The sequence below is a fragment of the Ammospiza caudacuta genome, chromosome 2 (genome assembly GCF_027887145.1).
Source record: "Ammospiza caudacuta isolate bAmmCau1 chromosome 2, bAmmCau1.pri, whole genome shotgun sequence".
Taxonomy (NCBI): Eukaryota; Metazoa; Chordata; class Aves; order Passeriformes; family Passerellidae; genus Ammospiza; species Ammospiza caudacuta.
The window spans coordinates 50,151,668-50,166,360 of record NC_080594.1 but is presented as its reverse complement, the minus strand read 5'-3'; the positions used below and the strand labels follow the sequence as shown (position 1 = coordinate 50,166,360).

General features: G+C 40.4%; 2 protein-coding genes across 3 annotated transcripts in view; both read left to right on the top strand.

Annotated features, from left to right (window-relative positions):
* Positions 1-215: 215 nt before the first annotated feature.
* On the top strand, positions 216-6,548 carry LOC131554524 (complement C1q and tumor necrosis factor-related protein 9A-like). Of its 2 annotated transcripts, XM_058799988.1 has the most exons (4): positions 216-311; positions 1,831-2,022; positions 3,969-4,031; positions 4,941-6,548. In XM_058799988.1, the coding sequence occupies exons 2-4, from the start codon at positions 1,857-1,859 to the stop codon at positions 5,744-5,746; spliced, it is 1,035 nt and encodes a 344-aa protein (XP_058655971.1). In that variant the 5' UTR covers positions 216-311; positions 1,831-1,856; the 3' UTR covers positions 5,747-6,548. The 2 variants fall into 2 exon arrangements, with proteins under 2 accessions (XP_058655971.1, XP_058655972.1); XM_058799989.1 differs by lacking the exon at positions 3,969-4,031.
* Positions 6,549-7,278: 730 nt separating this feature from the next.
* The window catches only part of MIPEP (mitochondrial intermediate peptidase), a 64,267-nt gene continuing 56,852 nt past the window's right edge, over positions 7,279-14,693 (top strand). Inside the window, exons 1-5 of the mRNA XM_058825475.1 lie at positions 7,279-7,504; positions 10,465-10,638; positions 12,454-12,542; positions 13,534-13,620; positions 14,586-14,649. Of these exons, the coding sequence (XP_058681458.1) occupies positions 7,328-7,504; positions 10,465-10,638; positions 12,454-12,542; positions 13,534-13,620; positions 14,586-14,649 (591 nt within the window). The 5' untranslated portion in view covers positions 7,279-7,327. The remainder of the gene's footprint in view (positions 7,505-10,464; positions 10,639-12,453; positions 12,543-13,533; positions 13,621-14,585; positions 14,650-14,693) is intronic.

The following is a 14,693-nucleotide window of genomic DNA, read 5'->3' as shown; positions in this document are numbered from 1 at the left end:
ATATTTGTACAAAGGAACAGGAAATCAAAGCCTTATTAATCCATTTTAACAACTTCCTTTTATGTAACAGTGGTAAAAGCCAAAGTACAGAGCACTTCAGCTTAATATTGGAATAAATAGAAAGATTCCACTTTAAACCTCTGTTTTAATTATTGAACAGCTCTCAAAATTAAATCACTGACCTTTGAGAATTTAGTGACCAAACAAGTGCTTGTCCTCAAGGCGCACATCGGAGTGTGCTTTCCTTTACATGAAGTTTCCACACTCAGTTTAAAGATGCCCAAGAACACTGCAAATACCAAGTGAACAAGGTAAGAACAAAGGTCCTATATAGATGATGATGATGTCAGGTTGTAGAGAGGATGTATGGGGACCAACCACACTGTCTATTCTTTAGGCAGGAAATACTTCCCTACACAACTGGGAATGGGGTTCTCTGTGGACAAGGACTGTCAGACTTCTCCATCATAACCTAACAGTGTCATACAGAGCCCTTATTCCTTTTGAACTCTTACAATGTCCTTTGACTAAGGCAGCAAATATTTATATACCTCAGAAGGGGCATATGTTTTATCTGTTTTCACTTTTCTTCAGTGCCAACCAGCAGCAGCAGACAAAGTGAGATTTTTCTGGTTGGTGATCAAACATGTCCGAGTAAATCCATTGGCAAAGACACCATAAATCATTTCTAATAATGATTCCAAAATGGGGAACTTTTCTAAACACAGAATAAAAAGAATAAGGAGCATGTCCCAAAGCTAAAGACTTACTCTATAAATTAGATTAAGGGTGTAATTATTCTTATTGTGGACATACTGATGTCTCTCTAGATTGGTACTTGTGTGCATTTTTTTCATGAGAGTGAGAAATTGTGGTGAAGGGATTAAAGAGAAGACATAATTTTTTAGTTAATGCTAGTTAATATTGCAAAAGAAATACTGATCTTACTCCTCATTAATAAAAGAACTAATTCCAAAGCCAGTTGTGTAACATTTACTCATACTAACAATCACTTTTACCTGTTTAAGTACTTAACCTATATAGCTTCTGTGCATTACATGTTTCTAGATATTAATTCCAAATAAAATAGACATTAATTTTGTTGCTATTTGCTTTTTATTCCTCAGTCTAATCTCTTCCAAGCAATTGCTCTTGCACTCAATTAAACCAGCTGTGTCCAGGATTAAGCCTTAATGTATTACAGTGGGCCTATATTAAAAAACATTATATAGGAGGGACTCTCTAGTGAAAAGATAATATAAGATGGAATTTTAGTAGCAAAGTTACATGAATTGGGAGCACCCAGCTAAAGACTTGTTTTTGCCAAAAAACTCTCTTGATCTCTCACACCTTTGCCCTCATCTCACTCTGCTCCAGCTCTAAACCATCTGAGGTCATTCACTTATTAACCTAGTAGGGGACTAATTTGAGTGAATAATAATAATTTTTAAAAATTTAAAATTTTAAAAGTGATTGCTTTTGCTGAATGAGGGGTTGAATTGCCTTAGCTCACTTCCATGAGACTATATCTTGGAAGATGAAAGGTACAACCACGCAGTCACAAGTAGGTGCAGGGAGAACTGTGGATGGACAATTGTGTAAAGCTAATATTTTAAATGTAGAATGATGCCAGGACTGATATGTCCGTTAAATAATTATTTAAAATAGCACTCAGTAGTCTCCAGGACTGTAATAAATGCTATAGAAATAAATAAAACAAAAGAAGAGACATGGTGAAACCCCATTTCCTTATTTTCCTCCCTGCACCACCCTGCATTCCTTTCTAAGGTAGGCATAGGCAGATGTACTTTTTCTTCTTAAACATTTCAGCCAAAGTCATATAACCTATCTAAAGAATGAAAAGCTGGATTGTACTGCTGGCTATTGTGGTCAGCACAGCAGAAACCCAGAGCCAGGACGTCTGCACCCAAGGGTATCCTGGCATCCCTGGCAATCCTGGGCACAATGGCATACCTGGTCGGGATGGACGTGACGGGGCAAAAGGAGACAAGGGAGATACAGGTACTGTGTTCAGAATGAACGATTTAATATATCAAATGCAAGGCCATTCACTCCCAAATTTGTCTGTAGTAACTCTCCATGAATGGGATTATTCTGCCTAGCTGAAATGAAAACATTTCAGACATTTGTCATTTACCTGTTTGAAGAAGGAAATATAAAAAAGGGCATAATGAAAGCAAGACAGCAAATACTATGGAGATGTCAGGCTCATTGGATAAAAACTAAAGTAAAAAAGGCTTTACTTTCTATCATGGGAGTATTTTCAAGTGTATTTGAAAATTTTAAAGTCTGCAGACCTACTCCTACTCCTCTAAGATAGAAATTATATTTCTGCAAAGAGCTTCAAGCCCACTAAACAAAAAAGCAACAACTGATACCTTGTTTGGTGTAGTAGGAAGTACGCAGTGGTAAGAAGACTTCTCTTTCTTATCTAAATTATACATTAGTAGGACTTGATTCTGAGTGTGCCTACTTGCTGTAACTCGAAAGTCACTAGAGTAAGTTCAGAAATGGAGACTATTGAACAACAATGTTAGCAGGCTATAGCTCTATTATAGCAGGCTATAATAGAGATTTGTGTGAGATATCAAAGCCAGCGATAATCTCAGCATCATAAAGCTAATCACCCCCTTAATACCTTAAGCCTTAGGTTAATGATGGCCCTTGTGTCCATGTTGGAATATCAAGGCCAGGGTTGCACAAGGTGATAAATCTGCAGGCATGTGGACATATAACACTTCATCACCTTTTAAAATATAGAAAGCAATGAAGATTTCCATTAGCATCTTAATAGGCACATACATTTAACTGCCCTCTTTTTCTGTATGCAGGGTTCCAGAAAGGTTGGAAAACCAGAAAACCTAAAGCTTTCATATTTTCATTTATTTTGTAAAGGCCCTTCCTGCACTCCAGTGAGTTATCATGATACCATTAGATTCTGATAAACTCTCCAACATTTTTCCTAAATTCATCTGTTATGATGACTGTACTGACTGTTCTTTGTTTGAACAAAGTGCGGTGAATGCACCATTTTTACACTCTATATAGATACATCTTTGTGGTTTAATACATGAGAATTAATTTTGGTCCTTACCAAGTCAGTGAAGTTTCAGCAGATGCTGGGATGCACCCAATGTGCAGGAAACTTCTAAAGAACTGTTCTCTGGTCCACATGACTGGAAAGCTACTCTTGGAATATGATTACAACCAAACTGCCAACTCTGTTTTTCTTCTGTTGCTGCACTCAGGATGTATTCAGTTATTTGATCATGGACCTCTTGGGCATTGGTACTACAAAAATCACTTCTATAATTGCTCTCTGTAGAGCAGTGGAAAGTCCATGTCATGCTAGGTACAGGGATCACGAGTGTGAATGCCTTCCTCAGCTTTATAGGCAATATTATTCCGCTGTAATGATCCATTGCCATCAGTTAAACTCCTGCACGTCTCTTCTTGAGGTGGGAGTTCACCATTCTTAGAATCACAGAATCATTACAGCTGGAAAAGGCCTCTAAGATAATCTAGTCCAACCATTAAACCAGCACTGCCAGGCCCACCACAAAACCACATTCTTGTCTAACTGCAAGGCTTCCTGCCCCAGCAATGCTTCTTGCTAAATTTCCATGGATGGATGCAAGAAGAGAAGTTTTTACACTCATGATCCTTGCCAAATTATAACAACAGGACATGTCTCAATAACTCATCTCATTATGCCAAGGATTTCATCTGCACCCCAAAAGCACCATCCTCAAGCAGAGTTTCTCTGCTCTTTGTCAATCTCTCTGTAAGATAAAACTACCAGCAGTGGCAGATACTAAAAGTCAGGAGTAAGATATGCTTTACATTACTGTTTGGCCAGGATTGAGGAGGAAAGATTAAAGAAGGACTCTTCCCAAACTTTCTGGTAATTTGTTTAATGAATATCTGTGTTTTTATTTCTGTACTAGGTGAATCAGGAATTCCTGGAAGTCCAGGAAAAGATGGTGTCAATGGAGAGAAAGGTGAACGAGGTCAGAGAAGTGCTTCAATTTAATATTTGTCTATGAACTGCTGTCCTTGTGTTTGTGAACTCATCATACAATCTCATCTAATTTAGATTCTCTCATTTCTAAATTGAGAACAACAAACTGTACAAACAGCATTATCCCCAAAAAGAGAAACCAAAGGCTGTTGAGCAGAATTGACCAGCTTCTTTTCTTGATGGATTGAGCATAGTTCTTTATGGTGTCTTTTGTCTATCAACTGCTAAAGTGCCTTTCACATCATGAGATCTTCACTTTCAAAACCTTGTGCAGCAATCAGAGCAGTTTTGAAGGCTTTGATCTTCTAATCAGTGATGGATGAAGGACAAATAAAGCATAGGGTGGCAAGTAACCAGGACAAAACACCTTTAGTTGTGCTGCAGTAGCAACCTGTGTGACCCAGGAGAAGTAGAAATTATATGTAGAAATTATAGAAACATGTGACAATTCAAGTCATGTTCAGGGTGTTGTAAAAAAAACCTCTTCCTCTTCCTCTAATTAAATTGTGAACCCTCTCATCCATTCTGTAGACCAAAGGATGTAAAAAAGTGTGGACAGATGTTGCTTTTGTATGAGATGATGTGAGCTGTCAGTGTTATCATCAGCCCATAGATAACCTTCCTTTCTTTGAGTTTATTCTTGCTGCTGCCAGCCAGAGCACCTGTTTTCTAACAAAACAGCAGGCTCTTCAGACATTATGCTTATCCTGTACTTAAATGTATGAGAAAAACTGTGTGTACAGTGAGCACAGTGGAGTATGCACACCTGCCCATGTGTCTCCTTAATGATGAACCTCAATTTGTGCCTTCCAATGGAAGATCACAAGAATGTTGTGGAGTTGTTTTGTTTTGTTTTAATTATTATTTGGTTTTGGTTTCGTTTTTTTTTTCCCTTTAGGAACCAATGGGACTGTTGAAGAGAAGGGGAACAAAGGAGATAAAGGAGAAAGAGGACCACCTGGGAAACTGGGACCAAAAGGATTTATAGGATCAGTGGGTTACAAAGGTCAGAAGGGAGAGCTGGGACTGCAAGGACAAAAGGGGTTAAAAGGAGACATTGGACCCATAGGTCCAAAAGGGACAAAGGGTGAAATTGGCCATCCTGGAAGAGTTGGTTTCCCAGGGCCGATTGGCCCGATTGGTAATCCAGGTCCTAAAGGCAATACTGGAGGTATAGGGCCACAGGGTAACCCAGGAGTTCAGGGGGAAAGAGGCTTGAAAGGAGACCGAGGAGACAAGGGGGAGGTAGGAGCCCCGGGAGTCCTGCCAAGGAGTGCTTTCAGTGTCGGCCTTACAGCCAACACCAAGTTTCCCCCTCCGAATCGCCCGATCAAGTTTGACAAGGTGCTATATAACAGTCTGAATGACTTCAGCTCGGCCACTGGCAAGTTCACCTGCAAACACCCCGGCGTTTACTATTTCACCTACCACATCACCGTCTACTCGAGGAACGTGCGAGTAGCTCTCGTGAAGAACGGCATCAAGATGCTGCACACGGTGGACAGGTACCAGAGCGGGGAGGACCAGGCCTCGGGAGCCGCCATCCTCGAGCTGCAGGCAGGAGACGAGGTGTGGCTGCAGGCCCACCAAGGAGAGGCTTTCAATGGGCTCTATGCAGATGGTGATGATGATACCACCTTCTCTGGGTTCCTCCTGTTCAGCACCGCTGACCCACTGGAGCCACTGCTGCTGCACACCCCATAGCTCTGTGTTATCCCCAAATGCTGCGTGCCTGAGCCCTCCAGCCCTCCCTGAGAAAGCAGTTATCTGCTGGAAAATTTCTGCTGGATTCAACAGAAAACGCTTGGTTTCAGGAACAGCTTCTGCAAAAGTGAGGACAAGACTTCAGAGTCCACAGTGCTAGGCTTAACATTAGTGGTTTGGTGACTTACTGAAGGCATTCACAGGGGTGTGTACCCCAGTTCTGAAGAACAAATTTTAAAGCAAAGTGGGATAAAATAAAAGACAAAACTTCCGGAATTATGTTGTGTGGGATATCTTGTATAAACAAGAAGCAGCAGTTACTTCCAAGCCAGTTTATATCTTCCAATGTGGCATGTATAGATGGACTTCAAACTTGGTTAGTTTCCATCCAACAACATTAAAATAATTTTTAAACTTGAAATTAGTGTAGTTTGATAGCTCTGCAGAAGCTGCTTGCTGAATGGTACAAGCAAGTTTCATTGTTTCATGTACAGCTTTTAAATATGGTTATTTTCTCTCTGTGCAGTCACAGGTCTGAAATTGAACAAAATGGAGTGATAGGAGGAAGGGCCATGTGGATTCTCTGATGTGGTCAGATATTGAAGGCCAGTGCAAAAATAGAGCATAAATCTGCTGTACTTCAGAATTAGTTGGTGCAAAACAAATTCTCCCAGATTAAAGATAACATTTAATCAATACTGAAGCAGCCATGCCAGAGAACTGGTCAAGAGTTATTTCCTATGCCATGAACCAGGAAATAAAATATGCATAAAAATTCTGTCATTTTTCCCCCCAAATTTTCTTTTTCTTCTTCTTCCCCCTCCCCCCACTCCTTTTCTTCTAAAATAAAAAAAAAAAAAAAAAAGGGAAGTCTTATTCACTTCTCTTAGAAGAGAATAAAGTGGAGATGCCAATGGAGATGGGTCAGCATCATGAAATTCAGGAGAAATGCAGTGTAAGAGCTTAAGGCCTGGAATCCCATCATCACCTCGGGGTACCAGGGGAATGTGGGCACGTTCCCACAGTAGTTGAACCCGAGTGTGGATCACGGAGCCCAAACGGAAAGGGCACGGTGGGTTAATTCAGGAGGAACAGCTGCACTTCTCAAATGACAGCGAGGGAGATACAAGGACACTCAGGCGGAGGAAACGGCTTTGTGAAATTTTCAGCAAGAGGAAGCTTCCTCCCGTAAGCCACACGCCGCAAGTTTGTATCACAGAAACATGTAGACCGAAAAACCATTTTAAAAGGGCCTTAGGTATTACTGGAGAACGTGTAGGACAGGTATCAGCCGGCAGAGGCCCCGGTGCGGCCGGGTCGTGCGCTGGTGACCCGGGAAGCGGGGCAGGCTCAGGGAACGCTCAGAGCCCGGGGCAGAGGCGCCCGGCGGGAAGCGGGACAGGCTCAGGGAGCGCTCAGAACTCGGGGCGGAGGCGCCCGGCGGGATGAGGGCCGTGGGCACCCGGAGCTCCGCCTCGCTCCGCCTCCTGCTGCCGCTCCTCCCCTCGGCGCGGACGCGCGGAGGCCGCGGCCGTGCCGGGCCCGCTCCGCTCCCGGCGCTGTGCTCCGCTCCGCTCCGCCATGCTGGGCGGCTGCCGGCGGGCGCTGCCCGCGGCGCTGGGCCGGGCGCTGCGGGGCCGGGCGGCGGGGCAGGGCGGCCGGGCCGTCAGCACCAGCTGGTGCCCCGTGGGCACTGCCTTCGATGTGAAGCAGCAGCAGCAGCAGCCGCTGCGCGGCGGTGCGGCGGGCAGGGACACGGTGAGCGGCGGGAGGGGAGGGCCGGGCCTCCTGCGGCAGGAGCCCTGGCAGCCTCGTGCTTTCCTCTGCTTGTCTCAACTGTTTTAAGGGAATTTTTGGGGGTAGTTTTTCTCTTGTGTGTAATATATTTTTATAAGCGTTTATATTGCTTCTAGGAAATCCAAACGTTCTTGGTTTTGGACACAGAAGCGTTTGACAGTGACGGCCTTGTGCGTGGGAACGCTTTTTCAGTGGTGCCCATGTCCATAAAGTGAGATTGCCCCTTCCGTTCCCCCTGGCTGCCAGCCCTCCCCTGGCTGTGCCGTCCTTCCCGTGTCAGTGCCGTGCCCCTGCGCTCGGACAGTGCCTCGGGAGCAGCCACGCTGCCCACATCCTCTTGCCTGGGCTTAGTCTTGATGTCTTGCCTGTGGCGAGAAAAGGATTTCTTTGCTGATTTGGTGACAGCTGAGTTTTCTGATGCGTATCTTTTTAGCGTCAGGAACGTTTGTTCATGTGTCTTCTTACCCGGAGAGGGTAAGGTAGCACAGTGCATACAGAAGAGGTGCAGCTGTAAAATCCAGGTATTTGCCTGCTGACTCAGCTATTCCTGCCATGGTGCCCAGCCTGGTGGAGCTGGTGAACTTTGGGTTTTAGAAAGGACAAATCTGACCTCTGTTTATAATCTGGCGCTTGCCTTGGAAACCTTGCTTCAGGTTGTCATGCCTCTGCAGGCACACTGGTGGAAGTCTTGCTTCGGGAAATAATCAGTTAAATATTGTCCATTTGGCTGGTCTAGGGAATGTGTTCCAGGTGATTCACTTGGCCCACGATTCTTTTCGAATAGAGGTGCATATTTCAGGCTCACCAAGAGGCTGTGCCAAGTAGGATGTAAATGCTGAGACCAAGTGAAGACAAAAATGTTTCAGCCATGCAGCCAATAACATTAAAGAACAGAGAGAGCTACACCAGGCTTCATTTTTTTGTAATTTTTATTTTTTTATGTCAAACTTGATATCATATGTAATAGGAGTTCTACAGTTAATTTATCTCCAAGAGAAGATATATCCTGGTCACAGCGCACTACATGTGCTGGATGAGCTTGCTTGGGGGGGTGGGTGATGATGTCAGGAAGGCATGGAGCTCCCAGGGATATTGCAGGACACTGCATCCTCTGGCTGAGGATCCGAGTGAAAGGGCAGTCTTGCGTGTCTTACACAGCAAACATTATTCAAGAGTGCTGTGACACAAGGATATTTATGTTTTGTGCACATATGTAAAAATATAAAAATACCTTTCAATGTTCACTTCAGGCCAGTTTCTGTTCCCGAATAATACATTAAAACATGGGAAGTATGAGGAAAAGTTTTCTTTCATTAGCAAATAAAGAAGGTGCTTCTAGCAACAGTGAGAGAAAGAAAATATGAAAAAGCAACCCAACATGTTCTGGATGCGTACTTCAAGGGTTGCTTTTGCTTCAGAATATATACTTGTACAGAAAGCTGTCAATTTGTAGCTTTTTGATTTATTTGGTTAAATCTTTGCAAGCTGCAAACCTGCAGCTGACTGCTATAATAGAAAGAGTTTTCAGAATGTGGATTATAACTGATTGTACTGCAGATTTGAAAATCCAGATTGTGGTTCTTAGATACTGAGGTTGAATTTGGAAGGGATGGATTTCCTGTGAAATCACATACCTTTCACTGTTTGATGCTGTGGTCAGGAAGTGAGGAGATGCTCATGTTGTAGTTGGGCAGTTGCAAAGGGATGTATTGCTTGAGGAGATATTGCTTTAATTTAGATGAAATTAAGGAATTACTAGGATAAGATTTTTCACTCAGGGTGTGGTTGGGCACTGGCACAGGCTCCCCAGGGAAGTGGTCACAGCACTAAGCCTAACAGAGTTCAAGAAGTATTTGGACAGTGCTCTCAGGCACATGGTGTGACTCTTGGGGAGGGTGCTGTGCAGGGCTGGGAATTTGAATTCAGTGATCCTTGTGGGTCCTTTCTTCATGAGGAATGAAACACAAAGCTTTTTCAAACAGTGTTAAAATGATAATACAAAAACAAATCTTTGACTGAAAGCCTTCAAAGTGCACAACATGGTGATATGTACACATGATACTGTATTTCTACATTTTTATAAGATCAGTTGATTAGTATACCTATCAAATATTGTCCAATTAGAAGAGCAGCTGGGTTAGATAATTTACCCCCTGGGTTCAGCCTCATTGGAGCTCCCCCCAAGCCTCCCCCAGTCTTCTAACTCTGCATTTTATTATGTCTATGATATGTGGTGCAAAATAAAGTGACCTTGCTAAACTAACAGGCAAGACTAAACAGAATTTCCAGAATGGATCAATAGGAGTTTGTTAGCTGTGAGAAAGAGAGCTGGGAAATTACTAGAAGTTATAGCTATGTATTAACAGTCTACAAAGCTACAAATACATGAAGAATACATAAAACTCAAAAGTCTTTAGCCATCACTTCCAACTCGGGGATTCTGTGATCCTTTGAAATCTTTTTCTTGTTGTAGGTCTACACTGCGGAACTTCTCCACAAAGCATTAGTAGTTTTGTTTGATTAGTGGTAGAACCTAAGTCTCTTCCATAAATGCAGAACTAAGTGCCATCTGCATTTACCCTGCACAAGTAAGTGTTTACCTTGCCCCGTGGGACAGGGCCAGGCTTGATGGGAACTTCGGTAATAAAACAGTTCATTCCACAAACATTTTCACTTGTTGTTGATTATTCCTTTGTGGTCTGCTTCCAGTACTGGGGGCTCATTTAGTGAGCCTGAGACAGCTGTCCTGTTGCCTGCAATCTCTTGATATCTGGTGCTGCTGTCCAGTGAAGTGTTACAGTGTGCTAACTGGGGTCATTTGGGTAAAATTCTGTAGTGATAATTCAGTCTTGAAACAAAGGAAAGGTGCAGAAGTCAAAGAGGGCAGTAGTGATGTGTTTTCCCTGTGTTTTGCACTGCAGGGTCTGTTTGGTGTTCCGGAGCTGAGCTGTCCAGAAGGATTTCAAGAAGCACAGGACAAAGCATTGCAAGAATCAGAGCAGCTTGTTCAGAAGGCATGCTCAACACCACCTGGGCCAGAGACTGTAATGATCTTTGATCAGCTTTCAGATAGCCTGTGCAGAGTAGCAGACTTGGTATGTTATTTTTTTTTATTTTTACATAAATTCTTTTAAACTGGCTGAGCTTACACTATGTTCCATTTTATGATTTTCTACACTGCAGTAATAGTGCAGATAGCAGACCAGCTCCATGAAGTTTTGTGTTAAGACGGAAAATTAAATTGATTGAAAGTGAATTACAAAAGCTTTTACTAAATGACAGCGAAGTACAAATCCTGTCAAACTGTCCAGCTATTTTGAAGACAGATGCGAAAAAGTATAGAAGCCACAACCAGAAAAACAACAGTGAAATTGTACTTGTGCTTCAGCTGCAATATTAACACATAAACTCTCCAGCGTTACTTATATTGTAGAAAAGAGGGTTTTGATTTCAGAATTAAAGTTGGAGTGGCAGTGCACATGTTTTAAGTTATGATCATTTTTAGGTGAAGGTCCATAAAAAACTTCCAGAGTAAAGGCAGCAGTATCTTATTAACACAAGAAAAAGGCAGCAATTTCTTAGATTGCATTTTTTGTCATCTACAGATTTAGAGTACTTGGTCTGATATTCTGCATCACAAAACTTTATTAGAGCATTTCATATTGCTCTCTAGAAGTTTGCCCAAAGTATATCTTTTATCAAAGCATCATTCTTTGGTTGGAGGAAGCAGAACCAACGTTCATACTGAAATCAGTTCTTAGTGAATAGATCACTGAGTTTTTTGAGGTCACTTGGGTTTTCACGTTTGAATGTCTCAATTCTCCAATCTTGTTTCTTATTCTTTTATAGATTTAAGACATCTTTTGTGCCAGGCACTTTTTCCTTCTGAACGTACTTAGAAGCTCTGTCAAGTCATTAGTTCTTATGTTTTGTATAGACTATGCCTAATTCTGATTAATCAGTCAATACCTAAGTAAAACTTTAATGTCAGAATTTAATGGCCATAGTTTTTTTATAAGTTTGCTTATAAAATTATAAGCAAACTTATATAAAGGAGCTAAAATTATCTCCTTTGTATTATATTCAGGCTTTTTATGTTCACAGCTACACAGCTTGCAGAACTGTCTGGAAGTTATTTGGTCATTGTTGTCTGTTGTTAGAAATTTTGATACCTGTCATTCAGCACCTTTTCTGTCAGTATTATACAGGATTTTAAAAACGAATTCTAAGAAATAAAGGTGTTAAGTTCTAAGGCTGCCTTTTCAATCAAAAGGCAATGTTTTACACTATCAGCTTGTTGCATGTATTTTCTGTAAAATCATGCTTAATATCTTCAATATAGTCCTAGACTTTAAATATGTTCCCAATATTTTAAGTCTATCGTTTCAGTGCTAAAACTGCCCTGACTTGGTGTCAGCAGTCATGGAAGCCCCTAGCTCCCCAGCCCCTTTTAGCATCCTTCTAGCCTTGTGAACCCCCAAAGGATTTGGAGATTTATAAAAAATCAATATTTCTTCCTATTAGGAAATGTGCACATTTAGTGGTGGGCTTTCATCTTAACTAGAAAATTTAGTTTTAAAAATCTTTTTTGAAAACATTTAAATATGTTGGAGTAGGTCTGTATAATGAGGACTCTAAGATACACACTGCTTAAAATGTTTTAAGAAGGGTGTGAATTAATGATGTTTATTGGAAGGATACAAGGCACTGTGTGGTTTAATAATTGTCAGCAAAGTTTTCTAGTCAACTTTATATTTTAGCCAAAAAAAGGCAAATTCTACAAAATGATTGCATAGAACTAAAAATAAATGTTAATATAAATGGAACTGCTTGAATGCAGTTTATTTATAAACTGGGAGGTTGTTTTATTTGTCTTTTTGCCTCACTGTTTTCTTCTTCTACTGTGTCAGGCTGATTTTGTAAAAGTTGCCCATCCTGACTTTGCGTTCAGAGAGGCTGCTGAAGAAGCTTGCAGGAACATTGGTACTGTGGTAGAGAAGTATGTTTTCTTCTTGTTTTCTCTTTTTTGTTTTCTGTTTCCATATGAAGCTTTAAAAATTACTGTATGATCATTATGAAAACAGCAATCAACAAAAAATATTTGTGCATGGGAACAAAGTGTCAGTCTTCTGTTACAGATATTTAAGGATTTAGTTTTGTTACAGTATCTCATGAAAGGCTTTTCTATTTTAGTTGCAGTTTATGACTCCATGTCCCTGAAGCCCATCATAGGCTGAAGTGGCATTTTTCTAGGGCTTGCGACAATTCTCTAGTGGTTGTAAAGTTTATGGACAAAATGCTTGAAAGTGGATTTCTCAGGACTTTGATTAAGTATACGATATATAACAATATGACTTTAATATCTGAATACCACTTCAGATAGAAAATTTGTAGAAAGAAGAAATTACTCAGGCTCATCAACTGTTGTGTACATGTGTTTCATTGCCCGCTGTATCCCACCTGGGAGTGTAGGATAACATGCCAGCAAATCTGATGGGCACAGTGTTACCTGCATGGGGACAGTGCTTGGTGTGTGGAAGTGTTCTGGGGATAGTAAGCTCTTAGTAGCCCAGTGGCAGTCAGCAGCACATTTATCTGATGGCAAACTTGAGCACAGGTTTTCCTTTAATGGAGTCCTTTCAAAGTAAGGATTAGAAAACATTCTCCCACCTTTATGCTCTCACCATGATTATCTTTGTTCATAAAAACATAGGCTGTGTTAGACTTGCTCATATTGCCACAGAGTACCATCCAAAAGTATTTTTCTGTCAGATGCACAATGCCTGTTTCCATGCTGGTTTGTCCACACATGCTCTGTGTAGAAATTTTCTACTTTTTAGCTGTTATTGTGAACCAGAAATCACTTTGAAAATACAGTCCTTGGCTTTTAATGTTGTTTCACTAAATACTGCCTTTGAATAAGTAATACCAAGAAACTGAAATATTAGTCTGTTGTTAGTGCATGATTCTTTTACCCTGTATCTTTTCAGATTAAATACGGATGTTGAACTGTGTCAGAGTCTGAGACGTCTGCTAGCTGATGAAACTGTATTGAGTTCCTTAGATCCAGAAACCAGGTACTTATTAATGCTTATAGATCTTCATAGATTATAAATAGAACCTTGCAGATTTAGTTTCTTAGATGCCATGTGTTGTTCCTTATTGTATTTATATTTTGTGTTTTCTTAAATTAATAAATGCAACTTTTGGAAAACAAACCACATTTCCATTATTCATTTATTAGTCTCTACCAAACTACCTGCACAAGAGTTAGGAAGTTTGTAGTTGTGTAATCTTGGAGAATGTGACTGTAGAGCACAAGATATATTTATGCTGAATAACCTGAGATCTTGCAAGAACAAAATAAAAGAAAACTTAAGATTTTCTTCAATAACATTATTTTGATTAAAATTATATACTATACAGTGGTGTACATATCAATGTGCTTAGGAATAAAATTAGGAACAGACTATATAACTTGATTTCACTTTATAGAAATTCATTTATATTTTTCAAAATTAGATTAGCAGTATATTTATTGAAAGCTTACTTTATGGTTGCTGTAATAGGTTTAATTAGCTGCTTATGCAGTTACAGTTTTGAATTATTTATTCACTGACATGGTTAGACAAGCTTAATGAATAAGTTATTTCCTTCTTCCTTCTTTCACCACAATCAAGGATGTTAGATTTGGAAAGATATTTTTGTGATGTTAAAATAAATGAAGTATGAAAGGAAATTAAAATGGTGATTTGCACAAATTGTTTGAACATCTAGATTAAGGTACTGGAATTATTTTGAAGGATATTTTCAAAGCAGATGACTAAACTAAGAACAAAGGACAAATTGTTTCTCATTGAGTGAATTATTAAGGACCTAAAATGTAGGAAATCTTTGTCCATAATAAAAACATTCATATAACTGTGGTGTTACTCTCTGTGAAAGACATGAAACATAAATAACCACTAAAGGCAAGATCTGTTAAAAAATGCTGCTTAGTATTAAATGAGGCTGTTTTAACAGGGATTTACTGTATTTTTAGGCGAGTGGCAGAACTTTTTATGTTTGATTTTGAGATCAGTGGCATTCATTTGGATGAAGAAAAGGTAATTTCTGGCTACAATGTATGAACAAAAGACCAGATAATGAA

Coding starts and splice junctions, on each gene's coding strand:
- LOC131554524 (XM_058799988.1), top strand. CDS start 1,857: ATGAAAAGCTGGATTGTACTGCTGGCTATTGTGGTCAGCACAGCAGAA. Junction 2,023..3,968: donor AGGAGACAAGGGAGATACAG/GTACTGTGTTCA, acceptor TTTCTGTACTAG/GTGAATCAGGAATTCCTGGA. Junction 4,032..4,940: donor TGGAGAGAAAGGTGAACGAG/GTCAGAGAAGTG, acceptor TTTTCCCTTTAG/GAACCAATGGGACTGTTGAA.